Consider the following 22,046-nt stretch of genomic DNA (forward strand, 5'->3'; position numbering starts at 1 on the left):
ACGCAATAATTGGTGTTCAACTACCAAGGATGACTTTCACAGTATCATCAAACCAAGCTGTCCTCTTGGCGCGTGGCATCCGGATAATCGTCCCTCCGACGCCTAATCTCCGGCCGGCATCTGGAGCTAGACTGTTTCGGGACGCGGACGACAGTCAGCGGGAGACGACGCGGACAGACATCGACACACTCGGTCTGTATCTATACGCATCTAAGGATCCTGTGCTATCATGTCGTCAGCCAGCGAAGGTGAGCCTGAACATGGACCATCCTATTGGCCCCACCCCGCTTGTTTCCACGTCCTGACAGCTAACGACTGATCAGATATGATGAAGCGCAAGGCTTCGGAAGAAGCCGATACCCCGGATTCTAGGCACAGGAGCAAGAAAGCTCGGACAGAGTCGCCAGGCATGGAAACCAAGGTATGGACTGCTCTTATTGTCTTTATTGACTCGCTGATGCGTTTTACAGGAGGAGTCCGAAAAGCTGCCGCTCAGAATCGTACCATTCCCAGAGAAGGTCAGCCCATATACAAGTGTCTTTTGCCCCAGGACGAGGCTTACGAGTTGACAGGGCGCCGTTCTCGAAGAGAGACGAGGAGAGATTGAATTCCGAGTGGTCAACAATGATGGCGATAGGGAGAGTTTTATTATTTTAACGGGTTTAAAATGCATCTTTCAGAAGCAGTTGCCAAAAATGCCCAAGGATTACATTGCGCGATTGGTCTACGACAGGACACATCTTTCCATTGCCATTGTCAAACACCCCTTAGAAGTCGTTGGGTTTGCTGCTCTCCATGATAACTTGGATAGAACTTGCGTTTGCTGACTTGAAGTAGGGGCATCACCTATCGTCCTTTCAAAGGTCGCAAGTTTGCGGAAATCGTGTTTTGTGCAATTTCGTCGGACCAGCAAGTTAAGGGTTATGGCGCACATCTGATGTCCCATTTAAAGGTACTGAAATTTGCGAATAATGGCGTCTTCACTCTCACTGACACATCACAGGATTACGTGAAAGCAACGTCCGATGTTATGCATTTTTTGACCTATGCTGACAACTATGCTATCGGGTATTTCAAGAAACAAGGGTTCACAAAGGAAATCAGCCTCGACAAGTCAATCTGGATGGGGTATATCAAAGATTATGAAGGGGGAACCATCATGCAATGCACAATGCTGCCCAAAATTCGATACCTAGAATCAAGTCGAATGATTCTAAAGCAGAAGGAGGCAGTACACGCCAAAATTCGCGCGTTTAGCAGGTCACATATTATTCATGCCCCACCCAAAGAATGGAAAAACGGCGTAACGAAGATTGATCCTCTAAGTATCCCTGCAATTAAAGAGTCCGGATGGTCCCCGGATATGGACGAACTAGCACGTCAACCTCGCCACGGTCCGAATTTCAATCAATTACTCCACCTTCTCAACGATATGCAAAACCATTCGGCTGCATGGCCGTTTGTGCAACCCGTCAATCGAGACGAGGTTCCTGACTACTACGAAGTTATCAAGGAGCCCATGGATTTGTCTACAATGGAGGAGAAACACGACAAAGACCTATACCCAACCCCTCAAGATTTTATCAAGGATGCGATGTTGATTTTTGACAACTGCCGAAAATATAACAACGAGACCACGCCGTATGCAAAGAGCGCCAACAAACTGGAGAGATTCATGTGGCAGCAGATCAAGAACATTCCCGAGTGGTCGGTAAGTTGCATTGTACCCGGTCAGTTCTACTAGGACAGTTAGCCGCTGACATTCTTGCAGCATCTTGCCGAGAACCATTAGACAACCTAGCATGGCATGATTTATGACTGATATAAAGTTGATTGATATTACATACCCAAGGAGTTCTGGGAGACGGGCGGTTGTTAGGCGGTCGTTTAGTTGCGTGGATCACACCCAGTTTTGAGCAGCTTGTATTCTTAAATCCTTACTATTTATACCTGGTATCGTGTGCAATCTCAATATGCACCGAAACTCACCAGCATACTGAGTCCTTTGTACTTCAATGCTAGTAGTAACTGTGAACTCCAGAGAGTGAAACAAAGGGGCCTGTGTGGCTGGGGCGGCTGGAGGCACGCGCCTTCGCAATTTCGGAAAATTGTTTTGGCGGAACCCCTTGGCGGCCTTCCTCGTGCCTGCTACGAGTTGGCTTGCAACACCAGTCAGAGACTCCCTCTCACGCTTGCATCGTCGCTCTTTTCCCGACTTCCCCCTCTCTGGCAGACGCAGCGCGTTCAATCTATTGCCAGTTCGCTGAGATCCTGACATCTCTCCCAATCGTCGGCACGTCACACCATTCGGCACCCCCCGACCTTTAAGTTCAGGGGGTTCTAACAACAAACCGCTTCTGAATTCCACCTACTCGACCAGCCGACTTTTTCACACTCTTTCACTTCGATTGGCGATCGGCTTCTTTACACCGTCAAAAAAACTCCAATTGTTATGGTTAAGAGGCAACTCACATACCGTAGCTTGCATACTACAGCTACCTAATTGCTTCACCACCTGCCTTTGAATAGCCTGTGCGTCTTGCAGTCTAGTCGCCATGGCTTCGACGATGAGTCTCGATCTCGAAAAGCGTAAGCGCTTGCCGACGCTTTTTGAGGTGTTGAGTCGCTATACGCTCGCTCCTGTCGATCTCTTCTCCTTCTATATTTACATGCGAGACCAGCAGCGGTCTGTTGATTACTTGGACTTCTGGTATGCTTTTGGGACAATTCTTGTTTTCTTCTTCTAACGAGTATAGGCTCGATGTTTCACAGCACATGTCCCTCTGCCGACATTATGTTCGAGAGTTGCGGCGATCAGTACTTGTGGCGACTCCAGAAGGTGGCAGCAGACCTTCATCCACGGTTCTAGAAAATATCCCAGATATTCCGGCGGAAGGAGGCCCATCTGGCTTTCGCGGTGCTTCATCCGAGAAAGATGCGGATTCCAGACTTTCTGCTTTTTTACGCTCTGAAAATCCAGCTCAGCCCTCACCGCCTACCAGTATTTACTCGGAACGACTTCCCTCTGAAGAACGCCCTCCCCGTCCAAGCTTCATGAATTCAACACCTGAAACTCGTAACGACTCCTCAAACTCCCCGGGACACACCGTTGCGCGAACAGATATTCGGCGAAGTGCAGAAAAAATTCTATATACTTACCTAATTCCCGATTCTGAGCGTGAAATCATCCTTCCTCAGGAGATGGTTGCATCAATTATAGAAATGGTGGAACGAGATGGTCGTGATGATCCAGAAGTATTTGATCAAGCCAAAGATTATGTCTTTCAGGCAATGGAGAGAGATGCCTTCCCTGGCTTCTTGCAGGCGAAGGCACTAGGCAACCTTGTTCCTCTCAGCATTATCGCCCGGTTAGCGTTTGGTTTGACCTGCTTCTGGGGTGCTTTTTGGGCTTCCTTCTTCGTGGTCTTGACTGATAAGCCAAGATCCACTCGGTGCTGGGTAAGACTTTGTTCACAGGATACGAGAACTAGTTAGCTAACAGTACGACTAGGTTATACTTCCATTTGTAGTGGCATCTTATTTCATCACGACATACCAATACAAAATTGACCCGGTCATGGCCCTTCTAGGGTTCAGTGAATACACGTTTAATAACTGGCAAAGGATACAAGAGCCATATGTGCGCACTCTTCTCAACAAACGCGCCTTGGCAACGTTGGGATACGCCCTCCTCATCGCAGCCGCTCTAAGCATACTATTCATCCTGGTACCGGGTACCGTTCTTTGAAAGGCTCAGACCTGTTCCATTTCTCTACGTTTGGCGTTTAAGGATATACCTCTTTGTTAGTCATGTTTCCGCGGTCATCCCTCTGTTCATTACTGAGCACGGCGTTTGGGTATTTAATTTTCTGATTACTCGTAATTTTCACCTTCGCCTGGAGCCTGCCTACTAGTCTCGTTTGTCGCATTCAACAAAAACCATGTAAGTAGTTATTTTATGGACGCAATTGTCTAATCGATATGCTGGGTCTGGTTTATCTAGCATCAAATAATGCAACTTCCATCTGAACCTTATTTTTTACAGACCGGTCGTATAGTTGATATTCACGTAATGCATGCAAGAGAAGCTCTATCCAGATTCGCCAAGAGTGTTGACTCTTATGACAATGGAATGCAATCATTTCCCGCCAAAATGCACAACAAGCAATCGTAGTCAACCATCTCAACTCTTTCGTCCCACACCCAGCAATCTTTTTGCCTGCCTTGTTGCAGTTACCCCTGTACCTCTTCCTTGATTAGCACCAGATCCTTCGTCAATATCCATGCGTGACCCCAGTGTATCCACGCCACCGTCACTGCCATTATCAAAATAGCCATCATCCTCGTCGATGTCATCACCGCTGTACTCGCGCTTGTTATTATTGCTGCTGCCACCAGTTGAAGCAGCACCACCAACTGACCTCAGCCCAGCAGCTTTACTCCGGGCATTTTTCCTAGCACCCGGATTCCCACTCTTGTCAGCAATAGCCTGCTCAAGAAGCTGTGCGCATTCCCGCTCCCTTCTCCGATTCTTGACCGCCTGGTCTTGAATCTTCGCGATTTCGGCCTCGATGCCATTGATAACATCTCCACAGCGGCCCTCCCATTCAGTCAAAATGGATATCATCGCCGATACCGCCTGGGGTGGGACATCACGGAGCGGCGCAACGGCAGTGACATTGACTGTCGGGGGCGATGATGCCGGCGAGAGACGGGCTTTGATGAGGGATGAGTAGATTGCCGTGGTGACCAGGGACTCGAGCTCTGCAGAGTTGGGGATTGAAAGCGCGTCCATCAATGCCTGGTACGTGAGAGGCCGGACGGTACTCGACAGGGTGAGAAGAGATAGTAAGCGAAGTTTGGATTCTTGTTCCTTGCTGAGAGATGGAAGACCGGGTGTCGCTAGAATTAATTGTAAGGTTAGCCATCCATAGAATTGTGGGGGTGATGGAAGGCCACTCACATTGATATTCCTGCCATGTACCCCAGGCGAATATTTCGAGCAATTTCAAATACCCTCTATATTCCTCTGGTGTCTCTGGAGAGCGTAGGGACTGAACGGCTGGGGTCTGTAGAAGCTCGGCGAACACAAATGTATTGGGGCTCGAGGTGGCATTAGTGATTATATTGGCGATAAAGCGAGGTGACGAGGCGGTAGAGGAAATCGTGAGGTGTATGAATGGCTGCAGGGCCTCCAGGGCCCGTGACTGCGCCAGCTCCATGATATGGATGTTCTGTTGGCCCTGCTAAGGAAGCTTTGGGGGGAGGTGCGACACGACTCAGACGGGGGACGAGGTAAGTCAGTTTCACAGTAGTAATTCTATGATGAAAGAATTAAAGGCCTGGTCGGGTGCTTGTTGGTAGGGTACTCGTGGAGCTGTTGAGCTGTTGTCCGATGGTGTGTTTGCGGGTTGGCAGACGCCACGGCTCCCCGCAGCTACTGGCTGATAGTCATAATGGGAGCACTGATAGCGCGATAACGCACACTCGTCACCGCTAGTTAACTAGTTACGAAAGGGACAGAGAGACGGCGTTCAGATTGATAATGGTAAATAGCGATTAGCAGTATTAACGATAAAGAAACATCAGACAGTCTGGAACATTTGCAGTTTGAAATAATTCGAGACGAGAAATAGCAACGCCAATAGACGCTGCTGATGAAACGGTTGGCTATTATGATACAGTTCTGCGGCTCGACAGTCGCAGGTACAGTACTGAATAATGGCGACAATAATGATGGTTTGGAGAAGAGATGATTTGGGATAATATTAAAATAAGACTTGTTTTGCGTGTGTTTGTAGTCTGTCTCGGTCCTCCCTGCCCCTTCCCCAGAAGTACCGGTACATGGTATTCAACTTAGCTTATCATAATAAAAGTAGTATTTGTACATTTTTGGTGCAGTGGTTTTACGCCTGAGGGGTGTTCACTGTTTGAAGTCACACGGATGACGCCTTCCCAACAATCTACTACCTACTTAGTTAACTAATTTATAATTACTTCTAACTTAAAATAGTAAGACGCACGAAGGAATAGCGGCACATATTACTGTAATAATGTCGCCGGCTCGTGGTTGGACGTAGCAGCCGGAAGGGCGGGAAGCACGCAGATCTCCGCTGTGTGCCCATTCCTGAGGATGATTATTAAAGACGCCATTTCAGCCCTCATTCCGCCAACCTGGCCCAAAGAGTCAAAGAGCGACTGGCCTCTTTTTCCTCTGAGGGCCCTTGTGTCAATCTTGTTTCCCTAGACTCGCTGTTCTACTGGCAAACACCGTAAGATTTGGATAGTCAACAATACGTGATCCGCAGGTAGCATCACTATTGCGCCTAGCAAGCCACCCGACCCCAAAGCCAACATATATCATACTTATCACTATCCTTAGTCGCCACGCTAAATGATGTTATGCCTCGACTAGCCCGGTAGACACCACACGATCACCCGGAAATCTAACAACCTGGCCTTTCGCATCGCTTTTGTCCCTCCCTTCAGAGCATCGCAGGCTACAGCGACGAGATGGCCATGCCGCTCTCGAGTGTCGACGATGGCAAGCCCTTCGGCAATCGTAACCCCGTCCATATGGCCACAACAACGCTCAAGGTGGATGGAATGACCTGTGGTGCTTGCACATCGGCCGTGGAAAGCGCTTTCAGCGGTGTTGCAGGCGCGGGGGAGGTTTCCGTCAGCTTAGTGATGGGTCGAGCTGTGGTTCATCACGACCCTACGACATTACCTCCCCCCAAACTTGCCGACCTTATTGAAGACAAAGGATTTGATGCCGAAATCCTATCCACAGATAGTCCGCAGGATGCAAATAATAGCACTGGGTTGGCCTCGATAACGACGATTGCCATCGAAGGAATGACTTGTGGCGCCTGCACTTCTGCTGTCGAGGGAGGACTGACGAATGTCCCTGGTATTCAGGCCGTCAATGTGTCATTACTGTCCGAGCGTGCCGTTATTGAGCATGACTCCTCGATTATCACATCTGCGCAAATCGCGGAAATGATTGAAGACCGCGGTTTTGGCGCAACTGTGCTGGACACAAAAGCAAGTCAGTCCACCGAAGAGCAAGCTACGACAAGCCAGCTTCAAAATCTTTCTACGACTGTGGCTATAGAAGGAATGACATGTGGTGCCTGTACATCCAGCGTTACAAGTGCTTTCAAAGACGTTGAAGGGCTGGCGCAGTTTGACATCAGCTTGCTTGCAGAGCGAGCGGTGGTGGTACATGATCCCCATGTTCTACCTTCGGAAAAAATCGTCTCCATAATCGAAGATGCTGGCTTTGATGCACGAGTTATATCTTCCTCGCCACAAACAGGCGTCGTGTCGAAGACATCGAAAAGTACTCGCCTCACATTATATGGCTTGCAGACACCAGCTTCTGCAACTTCTTTAGAAGAACGTCTGCGTGAGAAATCTGGCGTAAAGTCGGTATCAATAGACTTCAGTGCATCTCGTGCCATCGTCACTCACAATCCAGCTGTTATTGGAATTCGATCAGTGGTAGAAGCAATTGAAGAGGCGGGGTATAATGCGTTACTGTCCGAACAAGATGACAATAATGCCCAACTAGAATCTCTTGCCAAAACGAAGGAGATCCAAGAATGGAAGAGAGCTTTCTTATTCTCAGCATCATTTGCAGTGCCAGTCACTCTCATAACAATGATCTTCCCCATGTGCTTGAAGTTCCTTGACTTTGGCAAAATTCTCATTTTCCCAGGCCTTTACCTGGGCGATGTTGCTGCTTTATGTCTGACTGTTCCTGTGCAGTTTGGTGTTGGCAAGCGTTTTTACAAGTCTAGCTATAAGTCCCTGAAACATGGCTCCCCGACTATGGATGTCCTTGTCATGTTGGGTACATCGGCGGCTTTCTTTTTCAGCATTTTCACAATGCTTGTCGCCATATTCGGCAGCGAACATGAACGTCCAAGCACTGTTTTCGATACTAGCACAATGTTGCTCACTTTCATCACCCTCGGTCGATGGTTGGAGAATCGAGCCAAGGGCCAAACGTCAAAAGCTCTTTCTCGGTTGATGTCTTTGGCGCCTTCCATGGCTACGATCTATGAGGATCCTATTGCAGCTGAGAAAGCAGCCGAAGAATGGAACGAGAAGAGCAGTGATCAGACATCCCAAACATCAAACACTGGCCATAGAGTGGTTCCAACTGAGCTCCTCCAAGTTGGCGACATCATCCTTCTGCGGCCTGGTGACAAAGTCTCTGCCGACGGATTCGTCATTCGAGGCGTAAGCTACGTCGATGAGAGCATGATAACGGGAGAAGCTCGCCCTATCAGCAAGAAAAAGGGAAGTGCCGTGATTGCTGGTACGGTCAATGGAGCTGGCTCTCTAGATTTCAAGGTTACCCGTGCCGGCAACGACACTCAACTCAGTCAGATTATCAAACTGGTTCAGGATGCTCAAACGAGTCGTGCCCCGATTCAGCGTATGGCCGATATTGTTGCTGGCTACTTTGTTCCCATTATCATTTTCCTCGGCCTCCTTACTTTCACTAGTTGGATGGTTTTGAGTCACGTCCTGCCGCATCCTCCTCAAATATTCCTTGCACCAAGCAACGGTGGGAAAGTGATGGTCTGCCTCAAACTGTGCATTTCAGTCATTGTATTCGCATGCCCGTGTGCTCTTGGTTTAAGCACTCCTACTGCCGTCATGGTCGGCACTGGAGTGGGTGCGGAGCACGGAATTCTCGTCAAAGGTGGAGCTGCGTTGGAAGCTGCCACTAAAATCAATCACATCGTCCTGGACAAGACTGGTACGTTGACAGAAGGCAAAATGGGCGTTGCTGGGACTAAACTCGAGCCTACATGGACCTCTAATGACTGGCGTCGCAAGCTTTGGTGGCAGATTGTCGGCCTCGCTGAAACAAACAGTGAACATCCCGTAGCACGAGCAATCGTTGCAGCGGCCAAAAAGGAGACTGGTATCGAGAGCGACGACCCTTTGGATGGTACCATAGGCTCCTTCGATGTAACAGTCGGCAAAGGTATATCTGCCACCGTGGAACCAGCATCGGCTGTCGAGCGAACTCGGTATCGGGTCCTGGTAGGAAATACAGTATTCCTTCGTGCCAACGAGATTGCTGTTCCTGAATCGGCGGAGCTTGCTACACCCACTGATTCCCCTTCGACAATCTCCAAACCCAGCAACTCTGCTGGCTTAACCCAGATCCACATTGCGATAGACGGACATTACACTGGTACAATATCTCTCCAAGACGCGCTCAAGTCGACTGCAGTAGCTGCCATCGCAGCGCTTCAGAAGATGGGAATGAATATCTCTCTCGTCACAGGTGATACCTATCCTGCGGCTTTAGCTGTTGCCAACGCCGTTGGCATCCCCAGCGCCTCTATCCGAGCGGGCGTCTCTCCTACCGAGAAGAGAGAAATCGTCGAATCCTATCAATCTGACGGCGACCGCGTGGCCATGGTTGGCGATGGCATAAACGACTCGCCCGCGCTCGCAACTGCTATCGTCGGCATTGCGCTCGCTTCCGGGACAGACGTTGCCATGGAAGCTGCCGATATTGTCATCATGCGCTCTGACGATCTCCTCGCGGTCCCTGCAAGCCTATCTCTCGCACGTACCATCTTCACTCGGATCAAACTGAACTTGATGTGGGCCTGCGTCTACAACATCATCGGACTGCCCTTCGCGGCGGGTATTTTCCTTCCGTTTGGCGGCATTGCGCTGCCACCGATGGCCGCCGGTGCAGCAATGGCCATGTCCAGTGTATCTGTTGTAGGAAGCAGTCTGTTACTCAAATTCTGGCAACGCCCAAAATGGATGAATGCAGAACGGCTAGAAAGGGAGGCGGAAATGGGTCTAATCAAAACGCCGCAATCGCACAACTTGTCATCTTGGAAGGAGACTACGGTGTATCGCGGCAGCCGTCGTCTGCGTACTGTACTTACGAGAACTATCTTTGGCAGACAGTCCAAGCAGGCCAGAGAAGAAGAGGGATATGTTCCTTTGCAAACTGTAGAGCGATAGCTTTTCTCCTAGCGTTTTTCCCTGTTCTTTTTTTGGGGGGTGTTTTAAGTCGGGTCATAAGCATTGTGATGCCTACCGTCTGTTTACTTTGAAATATTTGTTGCGAGCTAGTTTATCGCCCAGGGATCGGTTGAATTATATATAGTTTGCCTCCTGGGCCTCCTGAGACAAGGCCTGAACCTCTGCATCATAACCCAATCACCAAGCCCCTTCACCTCCGTGGATTAAATAAGTGAATTTAATTAGCTCTATAGTACACATGTAGACTAGATATACTGTAATGGCCCAGTCGGTCCCTGCCTAGGCACCCAGGCAGCGGTCAGGTGATCATGCTGTTTATGGGCTAGACATATAATGCAAGTGACCATGGTTATTGATTGATTCTTTGGACGAAGAGAAGAAGTTGTGCCTGAATCAATCCTCTTTCTTTCTTGTTTATTTATACGCAACATTTTGATGTCATTGTGACCTTTTCCAAAGGTTATTATTATGAGCGCTTGTATCATGGTTATCACCTTGAGATGAGGCTAAGATGTACTTGCACAGAAACTCAATTGTCTTCTGGAGCAATTCTTCCCAGATGGCCCTAACCATCCATTTGCCTACAATGCAAGCATAGCATAGCATACCAAAAGCAATACAAATATTTAATTAATACATGTATTGATTCATCAAATGAGTCATGTAGTTGTAAACCTAGCCTACATGTATAGATTCGCTAAGTAGAGACCGAATTATTGATATATAAGACAAACAAAAACTCCATTGTCAAACTCCGTCATCCCAGCTGATTGAAGCGTATGCTGGATTTTAAAAAGGATGGTTGGTATCTTGGTGTAAAAGAAAGGAATGAGAATGGATGGTTCAGTTTTGACATCAAAACTGTATAACAGGATGAGATGATTGATTACTTGGTAGCCTTCTTCGGCGGTGGCGGGAAATAGGGTTGTTCGACCTCCGTTACCGTTATTTGTCGACCCCCAAACGACGGCGTCTTGACGTCAAAATGCGGGTCTCGGAGCGGCAAGTCACTGGAGGGCGAAGTAGAGATTGATGATGGCTGTGGTTGATAATAGCCGGTGAATGCCACTGCTGCAGGGCTCGGTGCAGAGTTGACAAAGCCGCCGAAATGCGGAGTGTATGGTGACATACCATACTGGTACTGCGGGTGCTGTCCAGGGAAGTATGCACTTTGCATGGGTGTCAGACCGGGGGTGATGGGCATGCCAGGACCAAAGGCTGGAGACTTGAGAATCTCCTCGTACTCGCGAAGTGCCCGGTCTTCGGCGTCTCGTTCTTCTTGTTTCTCTTCCTTGCGTTGGTGGTAAGCTTCTCGTTCTTCCTTGGTGGTGAAGCAAGATATTAAGGCTAGTACAGTCTGTGCGAAGTAGATAGCTGTTGCAATAACAGTCATGGCGAAGAGGGCCTTTGCTTGTTTGCAGTATCCCACATTACCTGGGGAATAGGCAACGCTACAGGACTTAGTGATGTACCATGGCGGGCCATTCTGAGGGTGACGAGAGTCGGTGGTGTCGTGGCCAGCCTGGAAACTAGCTGCAGCAGCGTAGAGAACGCAGAGGGCGCCGTGGACAAAGGCAGAGACAGGTGGGTGGAAGAAGCGCAGGACATGGACAGGGACCTTGGTGAGGATGAAAAAGGTACTGAGTACGCCAATGACGAGGTCGTAATTATACAAACTAGAAGTGTCAGTGATTTGCCTTTTTGCAAACACTCCTGCCGAGAGTATACATACAACGAACTCCACACCATGGGCACTGCATAGGAGTTGCCGTTCGTCAAAGCATAGACTATCTGATTTGGAGCGCTGTTGAAGCCATTGTTTGCTCCGTCCTGCCACAGCCTTGTCGTGTATGTATCGTGAGAAGCAATGCCGGTCAGGATCAGCACTGGCAAGATGATAGGGCACTCGGCGAACATCAGGTAGAGCACCGCATTGTAATGGCGGTATTTCCTTGGGATGTAGACCATGATGGCGGTGTGAGCAGCTGGGTCGAGGGAGTCGGACGAGGATGGTATATCGTTCAGCCAGTCCAGCTGGCGATCAATTCATCACGAGAGTCCTTCTGTTGCTGAGAGTGTCGAGAACAGGCAGGTCTGCTCTCGACGAAGTTGAGGAGGGCATCGGGCCGGATAAGAAGGCGATGGCTGAAGCGGCGCAGACGGCGAGAGGGGTTGCAGCGAGCTCTGCGCGAATACAGAGGCAGCCATAAGCGCCGTGGTGTCGGTTGACTGCAGGTGAATGAGCGAGGGCACACCAGTCAGCGCGCAGAGGCTGGGCAGCACTAGCTGCGGGGACTGCTTAGTAGCACTTAGCAGCAACTAGTATGTGACGAAAGAGCGCATCCCGGCGTTGTGATTGGCGTCCGCTGCAGGCCGGTCACATCTCCCGCAGTGCTTGGTGCTAGTTGGCGGTGGTTGATGCCACTGGATGGTGGTTGGTGGTGGTTGGAGGTGACTGTGAGACGGTGTGTGCTAGTGCGGGCGCTTGGTCGCACTCTTGTTTGTCTGAATTATGCGACTACTTGGTTGCTGTTAGCCATGTATCCGAACACTAAAATTTGCTATGAATATTAATGTTTTCATGTATCACCATGTGGATTCAGTATGGAGCTCAGTTCTATGCCATTCAATTAAACATCATCAATAGTGAATATAAGCAATTAGACCTTGCCTTTACTTCTCACCTGAACCATTCACGTGACATGATGTCATCGATACAGATGCTGGTAAACAGTTCCGGGCAGCTTCGTGGTGTATTCACATCTTATTCCTGTTCTCGTTGGTGCCTCGGTTGACATGCCATCCACCAGCCAGCAGGCGATAAATGCGACTCTTAGCCAATATCTTACCTCCCCCGGCAAGAACTGCTCGTTGTAACCTCCGGCAACAGGCAAGACGCTACCTCTCTCTAAGCACTGCCATGGCCCCGAGAAAAGACTCAATCCCCCACGAGACACGCACAGCCGCCGAGCCCCGGCAAAACAAGCTATACCCTGTGCGCTTGGTGCATGTCGAGCAAGCCAACCCTACTATCCGTCTCCTCCGGCTGGCGTTGCCGGCGGAATCGTCGTCCGATGACGAAGCTGTATGTCTGACGCCGAATGGCATATTGCCTGCATACATCAAGTGATGTACTGTAAGACAATAAACACTAATTGTGTATATAGACCGACTCTCAACCTCAAGAGCCCTTCTCCTTCCTCCCAGGACAATGGCTCGATGTGCACGTGCCCGGCATCCAACAAGCAGGCGGCTTCACCATAACCTCAACCCCTGCCGACGCCCAACAACTGCCTACCCCTGATCCAACCGTAGTCCAAGACGGAACAGACCAATTAGCAGATCAGCATGGCGAAATCGGCGTTCCTACGATGGTTTCCAGAGGGAGATATCCCTACGTGGAGCTCGCCGTGCAAAACTCCCCGTCCAACCCGCCTGCCGCATGGCTGTGGAGACCAAAAGGGGAGATATTGGGTAGGGAGGTGAATGTGAGGGTTGGTGGGAGCTTTGTGTGGCCACCTGCCGCTTCAGTGATACGTGAAAGGGACATCAGGGAAGTCCTGTTTGTCGCTGGCGGGGTAGGCATTAAGTAGGTCACACCATCTCAATCATCGGTACATGGGTACACTCGACTCATTCTTGCACAGCCCCTTGATATCGATCCTCTCGCATATCACCGAGCCACATGAAACTACGACGGCTCCTTCTATTCCACCTCTACATGACCAACCCCGTCATGAGCCATTGAGCATTCATTTCCTTTACACAACCCGCGTCCCTCAAGCTACCACCATGTCGTCCAAAGATATCACCTACGAATCTCTCGACGAAATTCTATTCCTATCACGCCTGCGTCAAATAGTGCAACGAGTTAGTAGCCACAAGACCAAGCAACCATCATCTAATCTGAAACTCAACCTCGATCTCTATCTAACCAACGTCCCTGCATCTGCAGCCGCCGAGGCTGAAGGATTCCTCCGGGGTCCGTCAAAACTCAATTCTAACAATACCAGTTACAACAATGATCATATACGGGTGCGAAATCGTCGTATTAATAAACAGGATCTGTACGAGGCGGCAAGCAGACAGCCTGACAGGACTGTTTCTTACGTGTGTGGACCACCGCCGATGACAGACGAGTTTGTTGGGTATTTGAATACGCTTCTGGATTCGCAAAGGGTGTTGTGTGAGAAATGGTGGTAGTCATAGTAATAGGTTTCTCTAAAATATCAATTGATATCAATTTGGTTTTTCTTTCATCTTGGTATGATCAGTCTTGTGCCGACGCCCTACTTATATGCTCCATTTTAAATCAGATGCTCCTCGCGAGCACTAGCCCTAACTATACAATATATAAATATAAAAAGTAATAAATAGGAAACAAAAATAGTGAAGGGGAAAAAAAAAAAACTTTGTAAACGTTGATGGCCTGCTGAACAAACACTCGATATCTGATATATAAAAAAGCCCTTTCTGATTACGCTCGTACCTGACCTGCATCGACAATCATCATCTCATCAAGGCGGGACTCGGTATCACCATACTCAAGGCGCTTATAAGTGACAATTCGTCCAGGACCCATGTCAAATTCGTAAAATCGCATACGGCGGATATAATCATCGTAGCCCCCATAGCCTCCGAATCCAGAAGCACCTCCGTAGCACATCCACAAGTTCGGTTTGTCGCCGGAGTCTCTGTTGAGCATGCAATAGTCATTCACATGGTCACTAGAAACGTATAATCAGTATATATCCTTTAGGTATGTCTTCCAATAAAGACTTTTCAAGAACTTACTGCCCGCAACTGACGAAAAGGACGTTCTCCTCAATGAGTGCGTCCATAAAACCCGAGTTAAACGCCGGTGCAGTCGGTGCTTCAAGCCAATGACCTTTCCATGGCCTGTCCTCGCCACGGTATTCCGGCAGCGGGATATGAATGAATGCCATATTCATATGCATGTGCGTGTATTTATCGTGTTGTCTTTTGAGACTCTGAGCTGTACTCTTGAACCACCGAATCTGACTCGGTTTCAGCCAATTATACCCTTTGAACTGTCGCTCATCGGGCGAGTATGAATGTGTATCCAAAAGATATAGAGTTAATGCCGAATGTTGCGTGTTTGATCGACCCAATACTTCCACAATGTAATTTCCCACCCCCTCCACATCCTCCGGTCCAGCAGATGACAAAGAATACGGGAGGTCTTCGAGGAGATTCATAAGCTGCTCACGGTTGAGGTCTCCCTCGTCATCATGATTACCGAAAATAGCCGCATAAGGAATCTTCCGGTCCACAAGTGGTTTCACAAATTTGAAAACGGCACTTTGCGCGTCCTTCGCCGTGTCGCCATTCACCTCATCACCCGAAAAGACAACAAGATCAGGCTTCTCTTCATCTAAAAGCTTCTCAAAAAATTCCAAGGTTCGAGGATCCGCTTCACATTTCTCTCCAGGTACCCTCTCCTCCGGGACAGGATCACGGCAGACTCCAGTGCCAGTGCTCAAATGCAAATCCGCCGCTTGCATGATCTTAAAACGATCATTGTCGTTTATTTTTGGAACCGGTTTTTTTATGGTTGGCGGAACTCCACGGCGGACGGTAATGCGCGCCTCGGTAGATTCTGTCATACCGTCTAATAAAATCGGCAAGTCTTTCACCTCCCATTGAGGACGAGGATCGACGGCATCTATTCCAAATAGCACATCTAGAGATGTGAGCGTCTTCTTCGAGTCACTGACGTGGGGTTCGGCGCTGCGCTTCAACCAAATTCCGCCTGGTCTGGACTCCCACTCCTCATTGCTAGTTTTCTTGTCCTTAGAAAGTCCTGGGTTAGTCCTGCTAATGCGGAGGTCAACCACAACCTTGTCTGTTTCAAGGAGGTCTTCTTCTTTCTTTCTTTGGAAGTGGACGTAGGCGCTGGACGCCCAGGTGTTGCCCAGGTATAGATCCTTATCGATCCGATACCATACCGACGGATCGAGGGTGCAGCTTGAAAAAACATTTACCGACGAACATTTGGTGATTGTGACGTCTGTGACCACAAATCCAGGATGATGGGTAGGAAGACGACCATGTATCGAGTTTGGGAGGACACGGAACTGGTTATCGAGGAAAAGCACCAGAAGGAAAACAATAAAACCGAGAACGCTAAGCTGAGCGCCGGTACGAATCTAGATCACAGTAGGACCTATGTCAGCTATCCAACCGGAAGTGTCTCTTATCTGCTGAGAAACCTACTAAGCGGCGAGTCATATTTGGCCGTCTGCCGTCCGTCGAGATGCGGAAATCGGCTGCCTGTTGTTATGAATTAAAAGCGAGAAAGGACATGTGAGCATATTGCGACACGCTCCGAAGTGTAGGGGATAATTTCTTGTGTCAGGGGCATCCCAGATGTGTGCAGGATGAAGTCTTGGTAGTTCCCAGATATTTATCTGATGCCGAATCTGGGGAAAGCCAAATCCCCCTAGTCCGGATTACGTAAGGGAAGAACCTTGACAAATACGGACACTCGTTACTGTGCCGCTTCCTTAGTATATCATAGTGTAATAAAATTTAATCATAAATTTATATCAGGCTTATTTCAAATCTCCATATATCTTGTGTAATTAAGCATGGTCGTCTTGTTGTATCGGAATCTCTACACCTAGTAGCGCTTAGTCTAAGTCGGTGGTAGCGTCAAATCACTATATCTAATAGTAGAAGACTAAGTTGCTAATGATATAAAAGGTATGTCCATGCTATCATTTACACAGTATTTTGTATATTAAACCTGGTCTATCAAAGTATAAGAACGTCACATAGTCTCATCTTTTCGGATCTCTAGTGCCTCATAGGACTGCCCTCTATTCTAATCTATACACTTACCCTTGGTGCGCTTTTTGAAGTGCCTCCTCGGCAACTTTTTTCGCGGAGACTTTGCCGCTGTAGATATCTTTCGTCGTGGCTAGGATGGTGGACCAATCCTCAAACACGGTAAATGGCATCCCCTGGCGTTCACAGTATGTAACAAGATCTGAAATACCCGTAAGTATCCAAGTGAACACCTTTGTAATAGGAAGAAAGGAATGCCCACCGTGACCCTTCTTCGCAAAGAGCAAATCAGTTTCCGAAGCAGCCGATAAGTCTGACACACCATCACCGGCATACAAGAGAGTCGGGCGTTTCTCGGCAGGCAGGGCGGCGTATGGCTTGATCGCGAGGGACTTGTCATGACCAAAGTGACTATTTACTATCGTAAGAAAACCCTCAAAGCCAAAATTTTCAAGAGCTTCTCAAACCTGTCGTCATGGTATTTGATCTGCCAGCCTCCAGGAGTATTGATATCCTTTCCATCACGGCTTTCGACGTCATTGGCGACAATGGACAGATGTTGAGGATCCGGCTTATGACCCAGCAATACCTCAAACAACCCGCTGATAATTGGAACCATGCCAGAGGATACTACAACAATAGGAACATTGTTTTCCTTGGCCCAGTTGTAAAATTCGGTGAAATAAGGATCCAATTTCATGTTTTCTTTCAGGACTTGGATACATTCGGCAAAACCGGGTTTGACGCTGTCTAACATGTCGCGGAAGGCATCCCTGGGAATCGCAGATTGTATGTCAGTTTGGTTTAGATGAATCAAGCTATGCGAACGGACCTGAAAGTGGCCTTCCCTGTGAGAACATCCTCGTTCCCTTGTCTGCGTTTGTCGTACCCGTAACCCAAATTGTCGGTCTAGGGTTGAATCCGTAGTTAGAGGGGTGGCATTCCAGGTTGCCCATGAGAGCTTACCAAATAGTCGTTGCCTAGAAGGAATTCCGCTCGTTAGTTTCATCCCAATTACCGATAAAGAGGGCTTGCTCACTATCTTTCAGCGTAATCGTTCCATCGAAGTCTGTGAAAAAGATGATCTTCGGGTTGGTCCTGATGTACGGCAGCTCGACGGACCCCATTTTGGCGGCGGTAAAGAGAGGCTGGCGGCAGGTATCTTGAGAGTGAACGAGAGAACAGACTCAATTGAGCAAGAAAAGAGGAAAAGAAGAAAAGATCGGAGCATCGGCCGACTGTCGTTAATTTCCCCAGCGCATACGAATATTATATAAGTTAATAATACAATTATCATAGAAAAAGAGGGGCAGGCGGGGCTCCCCCATAAGCCAACCCGGACGGCCGGTGAGTCTAGATAACTGAAAAACCAAGATCCGGCCGAAAGATACTGGTCTAAAGTACAGGGATTCATATAAAGTTCGCAAATTGGCCGAAGTCGTTCCATGCACCCATGGTCTAGTGGTATGATACATCACTAGTAATATACTAGTTCATGATGGGGTCGGAATGATACTATCACTAGTAACTTGCTAGATTAATGATGGGGTCGGGAGTTCAATTCTCTCTGGGTGCAACTATTTCTGTAAACTTTTTGCTATGTGCAACAGTTTTTCATATCAAGCAATCTTTGCGGATGCTTATTTTTTTTCCTCTGTCACGTGACCAAGTTTATTATTTCATCTGGGGGTCCAGGTACAACCAGACTGCTATTTTTCCTGCTATGGAATGGCTCGTTTTCTCCAATCCCTTCGTCACATCCTCGGGATAGGCTCGTCTTCGCCAAGCACCATCAATCCATCTTCCTTCGGCCGATCTATTGACACTGACTTTACCGTGTTTCGAGGTATGTGATAAACTCCTTGCCTGTGGAGATTGACGATTTTGAGTAAATGAGCTGATGTAATCTGGACTATTACAGAGGGCGACAGAGCTATCATCCACGGCCGATCACCCTACCTGACCAAGCCGCTGAAACGTGGCGATCGAACTGAGGTCTCGCGCGGCCTTCTGTTCCATGACGATATTATAGGCAAAGCCGTCTGGGATCCTATTAAGGCGCATAAGGGTACACAAAACCATTTCGATTCATAGGTAGACGCCAAGATAGAGGCTGATTGGAAGAATTGCAGGAAAGGAATTTCGACTGAGTCTTCCAACCCTTGAAGACTATGTTGCATTCACCCCAAGACTTGTCACGCCGGTATGATGCAATTCGTTTTGACTCCATATCTACATATGTGAAAGAACATCGGATTGACTTGCTCTCGTGCTAATAGATATACGGTGCAGATGCGAGTCTGATCGTTTCACTCCTGGACATTCATGTTTCCCATCCTACCACTGCTGACGGCGACAATACTTCGAGCGCCCAACCCCTTGAAATTCTTGAAGCTGGCACCGGCCATGCTTCTTTGACTCTTCATTTGGCGCGTGCGATACAGGCTGCCAATACGAACCCACCACCTATTCCAGCAAAATCCCAGGTCCGAATCCTCAACAACCAGCCCATTCACCCATACGCGGATGAAGAAGAAAAGGAGCTCAGGAAAGAGAAAAAGGATAGCCTTGTCGAAGAAGCCCAGAAACAGTGGGACGAATGGCGTACTCGGCATCGACAAGCGGTTATCCACACAGTCGATGTGTCGGCAAAATATTCGGCGCACGCTGAGAAAATTGTGAGGGGTTTCCGTCGAGGTATATACGCCGGTAACATTGATTTCCATGTTGGTCCAGTGGAAGAGTGGATTGCAGATCAGGTCCAGCGTCGCAGGAAAAAGAGAGACGACAGCGCAGGATTATTGTCTTCTTTCAAAAGCACCCGGCCAGCCGATGTCGAACCTTTCTTATCATATGCCATTCTAGACATGCCCTCGGCTCACCAGCGAATACCACATGTGGCGCCGGTGCTGCGAAGAGGTGGCAATCTAGTAGTTTTCATGCCGAGTATCACGCAAATCGGAGATTGTGTGCAACTGATTGGAAAAGAGCGGCTCCCATTTGTACTGGAGAAAGTCGTTGAATTGGGGGTAGGGCTAACTAGTGGTCGAATGTGGGATGTCCGGATGGCTGTTAAAAAGAGTCGAGCAGATCCGTCTTCTTGGGGATCAAAGACAGAAGCCAGCCGTGAAGGGGCAGAGATGGATCATGGTGAGAAGGAAGAAGAATCCTCTGAACCTGTTCTTCCCACAGACACCCGTGATGAAAGAATTGACGAGAGTAATAATGTTTTGATCTGCCGGCCAAAAGTTGGGTTGAGAATCGTCGGAGGTGGGTTTATCGGGATATGGAGGAGGGTTGAAGACAGGAGTAATTCTGGAGATAAGTAGATAGATGTCCTTGAAGTGTACGATAGACGTGTACGATATAGAGTAGATTACTACAAAATATAGAGCCGTGTATATCATATGTATATAAACTATTTCAGCCTCGATGATGGGCCGATTCCATTTCAAATTAATAACATGTACATACTGATTGATGTCAATATAGACAAATTACTGTGCCTCCCCCGTAGATCCTTCCACAGCACCCTGTGGGAGCTTCTCCTCAATCCACGTTACTATATGTCCAGTCACCTCCTCCACAACCTCTTCAGTATCATTTGTTAGCTTGTGGTAAGCATCCTCATAAACCTTGAAGGTTTTGTCCTTGATCTTCAAATTGTCCATCAATCGTTTCGTCGCGTCGAACCAAGTTATCTTGTCTGCTGTTCCATGGCCAACCCAAATCGGGGGAATATTGTCTTCAGCAGCGATACTATGCGGATTCTTATGCAGAGCATCTAACCATGCACCTCGACCCAACATGGCGTTGAGTGCCTCCAGCGTACCGGTTTTATGAGACAAAACGGCATCTTTGCGGATACTCTCGACAACGACTGGATCTCGAGAAACCCATTTTGCGTCTATTGCTTGGACCATGGTCACTTTCGGCAGGACCTTGACTGCGACTCGGCCCAGCAACTCTACGATCTTGGGCGGTTGCGTGGTTGGATGGACAGCAACTAGCGGGGCGATCGAAACGACACCAGAAAGCTTGACCTGGCTGGTTGGGGTAGCAGGCGTTGAGGATTGCGCCGTGTAATATGGTGATTCCGGGTTTAGCGAATAGTAGAGTACATTCATACCACCCATACTGTGACCCATGAGGAACAGAGGGATGGAGCCTTCTTGGGTAAAAGGCACAACTGATTGTAGAAAGAAGTGCAAGTCGGCCATGACCACATCTGTGGTCCCAAAGTCACCACGCAATTTACGGTCAGAGGCAGAAGATTGGCCCCATCCCCTGTTTTCAATAATCAGAACGTGTGATGTGTATCCTGATGGATGGTAGACTTACCGCTGATCAAGCGCGTGTACCTCAAACCCAGAAGACGCTAAAGTGGGAAAGAATTGGAACCAAGAGTTGCCTATTTAACTGTCAATGTTGGCGTTTTGATAACTGGACGATCAACGCATGCTTACTGTGATCACTGAATCCATGGTAGAAGGCAATGATAGCTCGTGGTTTCTCTTTAGTCTAAGATTCATCAGCAAATCACATTCAGCCCGATTTTCCATGAGCAAGGTCGATGATAAGCTTCATGGATGAATCCGGTACCAACCTTCCACGTTTTTGTATAGAGCTTCGTCCCGTCAGGCAAAACCAGGGAACCCTCTTCCACGCTGTTCGCTTTGTTGTCACTCGCCATTGCAACGTTGTCGATTGGCATATTCTCAATCCCAGAGAAAGCGAGCATCTTACTATCCTTCAGACCAGGCTGACTACGGGAACTGTTCTCTACATGCCGAGGCTCATGTCAGGCGGATTACTAAGGGCGAGAGCTGGCTCCGAAGCTAACTCGAAGCATCTAACAAACGTTCCGCTTAAGCACGTGCTTTGGCGTCAAGACGACAAGAAATAACAACAATAATACTACGTATCTGTAAATTATTGGGTCACGGGGCCATTCTGAATCTGCAAAATAGAACATGGCATTTTCAAGTCTGGAAATAAAGAAGACTGCATCTCTCTATTCGACAAGTCGACAGCCAATTTGACAGCCCTATTGCGCCACAATTGCAAACAGAAAGAACAAAACACAAACCCAGGCATATTGGCACGAATAAAATGTAACAGAAGAAGAGGAAGATCTCTTGCCCTACTTAGTAAAAGTCCTGAATAACCTCACCGAACACCACGTTTCACCAACTTTCTTT

General features: G+C 48.3%; 9 protein-coding genes and 1 non-coding gene across 10 annotated transcripts; 6 read left to right on the plus strand and 4 right to left on the minus strand.

Moving 5' to 3' along the window:
- Nucleotides 1–157: 157 nt before the first annotated feature.
- BGW36DRAFT_174168 (histone acetyltransferase GCN5) lies at nucleotides 158–1,822 on the plus strand. Its single transcript, XM_046209670.1, has 6 exons — nucleotides 158–248; nucleotides 324–421; nucleotides 471–518; nucleotides 573–781; nucleotides 838–952; nucleotides 1,004–1,822. The coding sequence occupies exons 1-6, from the start codon at nucleotides 230–232 to the stop codon at nucleotides 1,742–1,744; spliced, it is 1,230 nt and encodes a 409-aa protein (XP_046072438.1). The 5' UTR covers nucleotides 158–229; the 3' UTR covers nucleotides 1,745–1,822.
- Nucleotides 1,823–2,555: 733 nt separating this feature from the next.
- Nucleotides 2,556–3,748, plus strand: BGW36DRAFT_397388 (putative RGS domain protein; the record flags this gene model as incomplete). Its single annotated transcript, XM_046218292.1, has 3 exons — nucleotides 2,556–2,710; nucleotides 2,757–3,459; nucleotides 3,512–3,748. The coding sequence occupies 3 exons, from the start codon at nucleotides 2,556–2,558 to the stop codon at nucleotides 3,746–3,748; spliced, it is 1,095 nt and encodes a 364-aa protein (XP_046072439.1).
- A 283-nt stretch (nucleotides 3,749–4,031) lies between these two features.
- On the minus strand, nucleotides 4,032–5,468 carry BGW36DRAFT_379349 (putative COP9 signalosome subunit 7). The gene is made up of 3 exons (XM_046216198.1): nucleotides 4,964–5,468; nucleotides 4,422–4,902; nucleotides 4,032–4,361 (listed from the first exon to the last, which is right to left on the minus strand). The coding sequence occupies exons 1-3, from the start codon at nucleotides 5,220–5,222 to the stop codon at nucleotides 4,184–4,186; spliced, it is 918 nt and encodes a 305-aa protein (XP_046072440.1). The 5' UTR covers nucleotides 5,223–5,468; the 3' UTR covers nucleotides 4,032–4,183.
- A 1,045-nt stretch (nucleotides 5,469–6,513) lies between these two features.
- On the plus strand, nucleotides 6,514–10,014 carry BGW36DRAFT_427692 (putative copper-transporting ATPase; the record flags this gene model as incomplete). The annotated part of the gene is made up of 1 exon (XM_046220445.1): nucleotides 6,514–10,014. The coding sequence occupies one exon, from the start codon at nucleotides 6,514–6,516 to the stop codon at nucleotides 10,012–10,014; it is 3,501 nt and encodes a 1,166-aa protein (XP_046072441.1).
- Nucleotides 10,015–10,921: 907 nt separating this feature from the next.
- On the minus strand, nucleotides 10,922–12,003 carry BGW36DRAFT_359518 (uncharacterized protein; the record flags this gene model as incomplete). Its single annotated transcript, XM_046214080.1, has 2 exons — nucleotides 10,922–11,711; nucleotides 11,768–12,003. The coding sequence occupies 2 exons, from the start codon at nucleotides 12,001–12,003 to the stop codon at nucleotides 10,922–10,924; spliced, it is 1,026 nt and encodes a 341-aa protein (XP_046072442.1).
- A 596-nt stretch (nucleotides 12,004–12,599) lies between these two features.
- BGW36DRAFT_379352 (uncharacterized protein) lies at nucleotides 12,600–14,265 on the plus strand. The gene is made up of 3 exons (XM_046216199.1): nucleotides 12,600–13,120; nucleotides 13,203–13,624; nucleotides 13,683–14,265. Exons 1-3 carry the CDS (start codon nucleotides 12,860–12,862, stop codon nucleotides 14,236–14,238), a joined length of 1,239 nt encoding a protein of 412 aa, XP_046072443.1. The 5' UTR covers nucleotides 12,600–12,859; the 3' UTR covers nucleotides 14,239–14,265.
- Nucleotides 14,266–14,512: 247 nt separating this feature from the next.
- Nucleotides 14,513–17,972, minus strand: BGW36DRAFT_296302 (putative phosphoesterase; the record flags this gene model as incomplete). Its single annotated transcript, XM_046211253.1, has 8 exons — nucleotides 14,513–14,762; nucleotides 14,830–16,205; nucleotides 16,935–17,047; nucleotides 17,108–17,256; nucleotides 17,313–17,618; nucleotides 17,678–17,754; nucleotides 17,812–17,825; nucleotides 17,885–17,972. The coding sequence occupies 8 exons, from the start codon at nucleotides 17,970–17,972 to the stop codon at nucleotides 14,513–14,515; spliced, it is 2,373 nt and encodes a 790-aa protein (XP_046072444.1).
- Nucleotides 17,973–18,292: 320 nt separating this feature from the next.
- Nucleotides 18,293–18,421, plus strand: BGW36DRAFT_t34. The gene has a single exon. It is a non-coding gene; the product is annotated as a tRNA-Thr (tRNA).
- Nucleotides 18,298–20,238, plus strand: BGW36DRAFT_379360 (adenine-N(1)--methyltransferase). Its single transcript, XM_046216200.1, has 4 exons — nucleotides 18,298–18,691; nucleotides 18,767–18,913; nucleotides 18,978–19,048; nucleotides 19,125–20,238. The coding sequence occupies exons 1-4, from the start codon at nucleotides 18,574–18,576 to the stop codon at nucleotides 20,172–20,174; spliced, it is 1,386 nt and encodes a 461-aa protein (XP_046072445.1). The 5' UTR covers nucleotides 18,298–18,573; the 3' UTR covers nucleotides 20,175–20,238.
- A 104-nt stretch (nucleotides 20,239–20,342) lies between these two features.
- On the minus strand, nucleotides 20,343–21,586 carry BGW36DRAFT_397395 (putative alpha/beta hydrolase; the record flags this gene model as incomplete). Its single annotated transcript, XM_046218293.1, has 4 exons — nucleotides 20,343–21,132; nucleotides 21,187–21,256; nucleotides 21,312–21,366; nucleotides 21,452–21,586. 4 exons carry the CDS (start codon nucleotides 21,584–21,586, stop codon nucleotides 20,343–20,345), a joined length of 1,050 nt encoding a protein of 349 aa, XP_046072446.1.
- Between the last annotated feature and the right edge of the window lie 460 nt (nucleotides 21,587–22,046).

Source organism: Talaromyces proteolyticus (genome assembly GCF_021365285.1).
Source record: "Talaromyces proteolyticus strain PMI_201 chromosome Unknown BGW36scaffold_6, whole genome shotgun sequence".
Lineage (NCBI taxonomy): Eukaryota > Fungi > Ascomycota > Eurotiomycetes > Eurotiales > Trichocomaceae > Talaromyces > Talaromyces proteolyticus.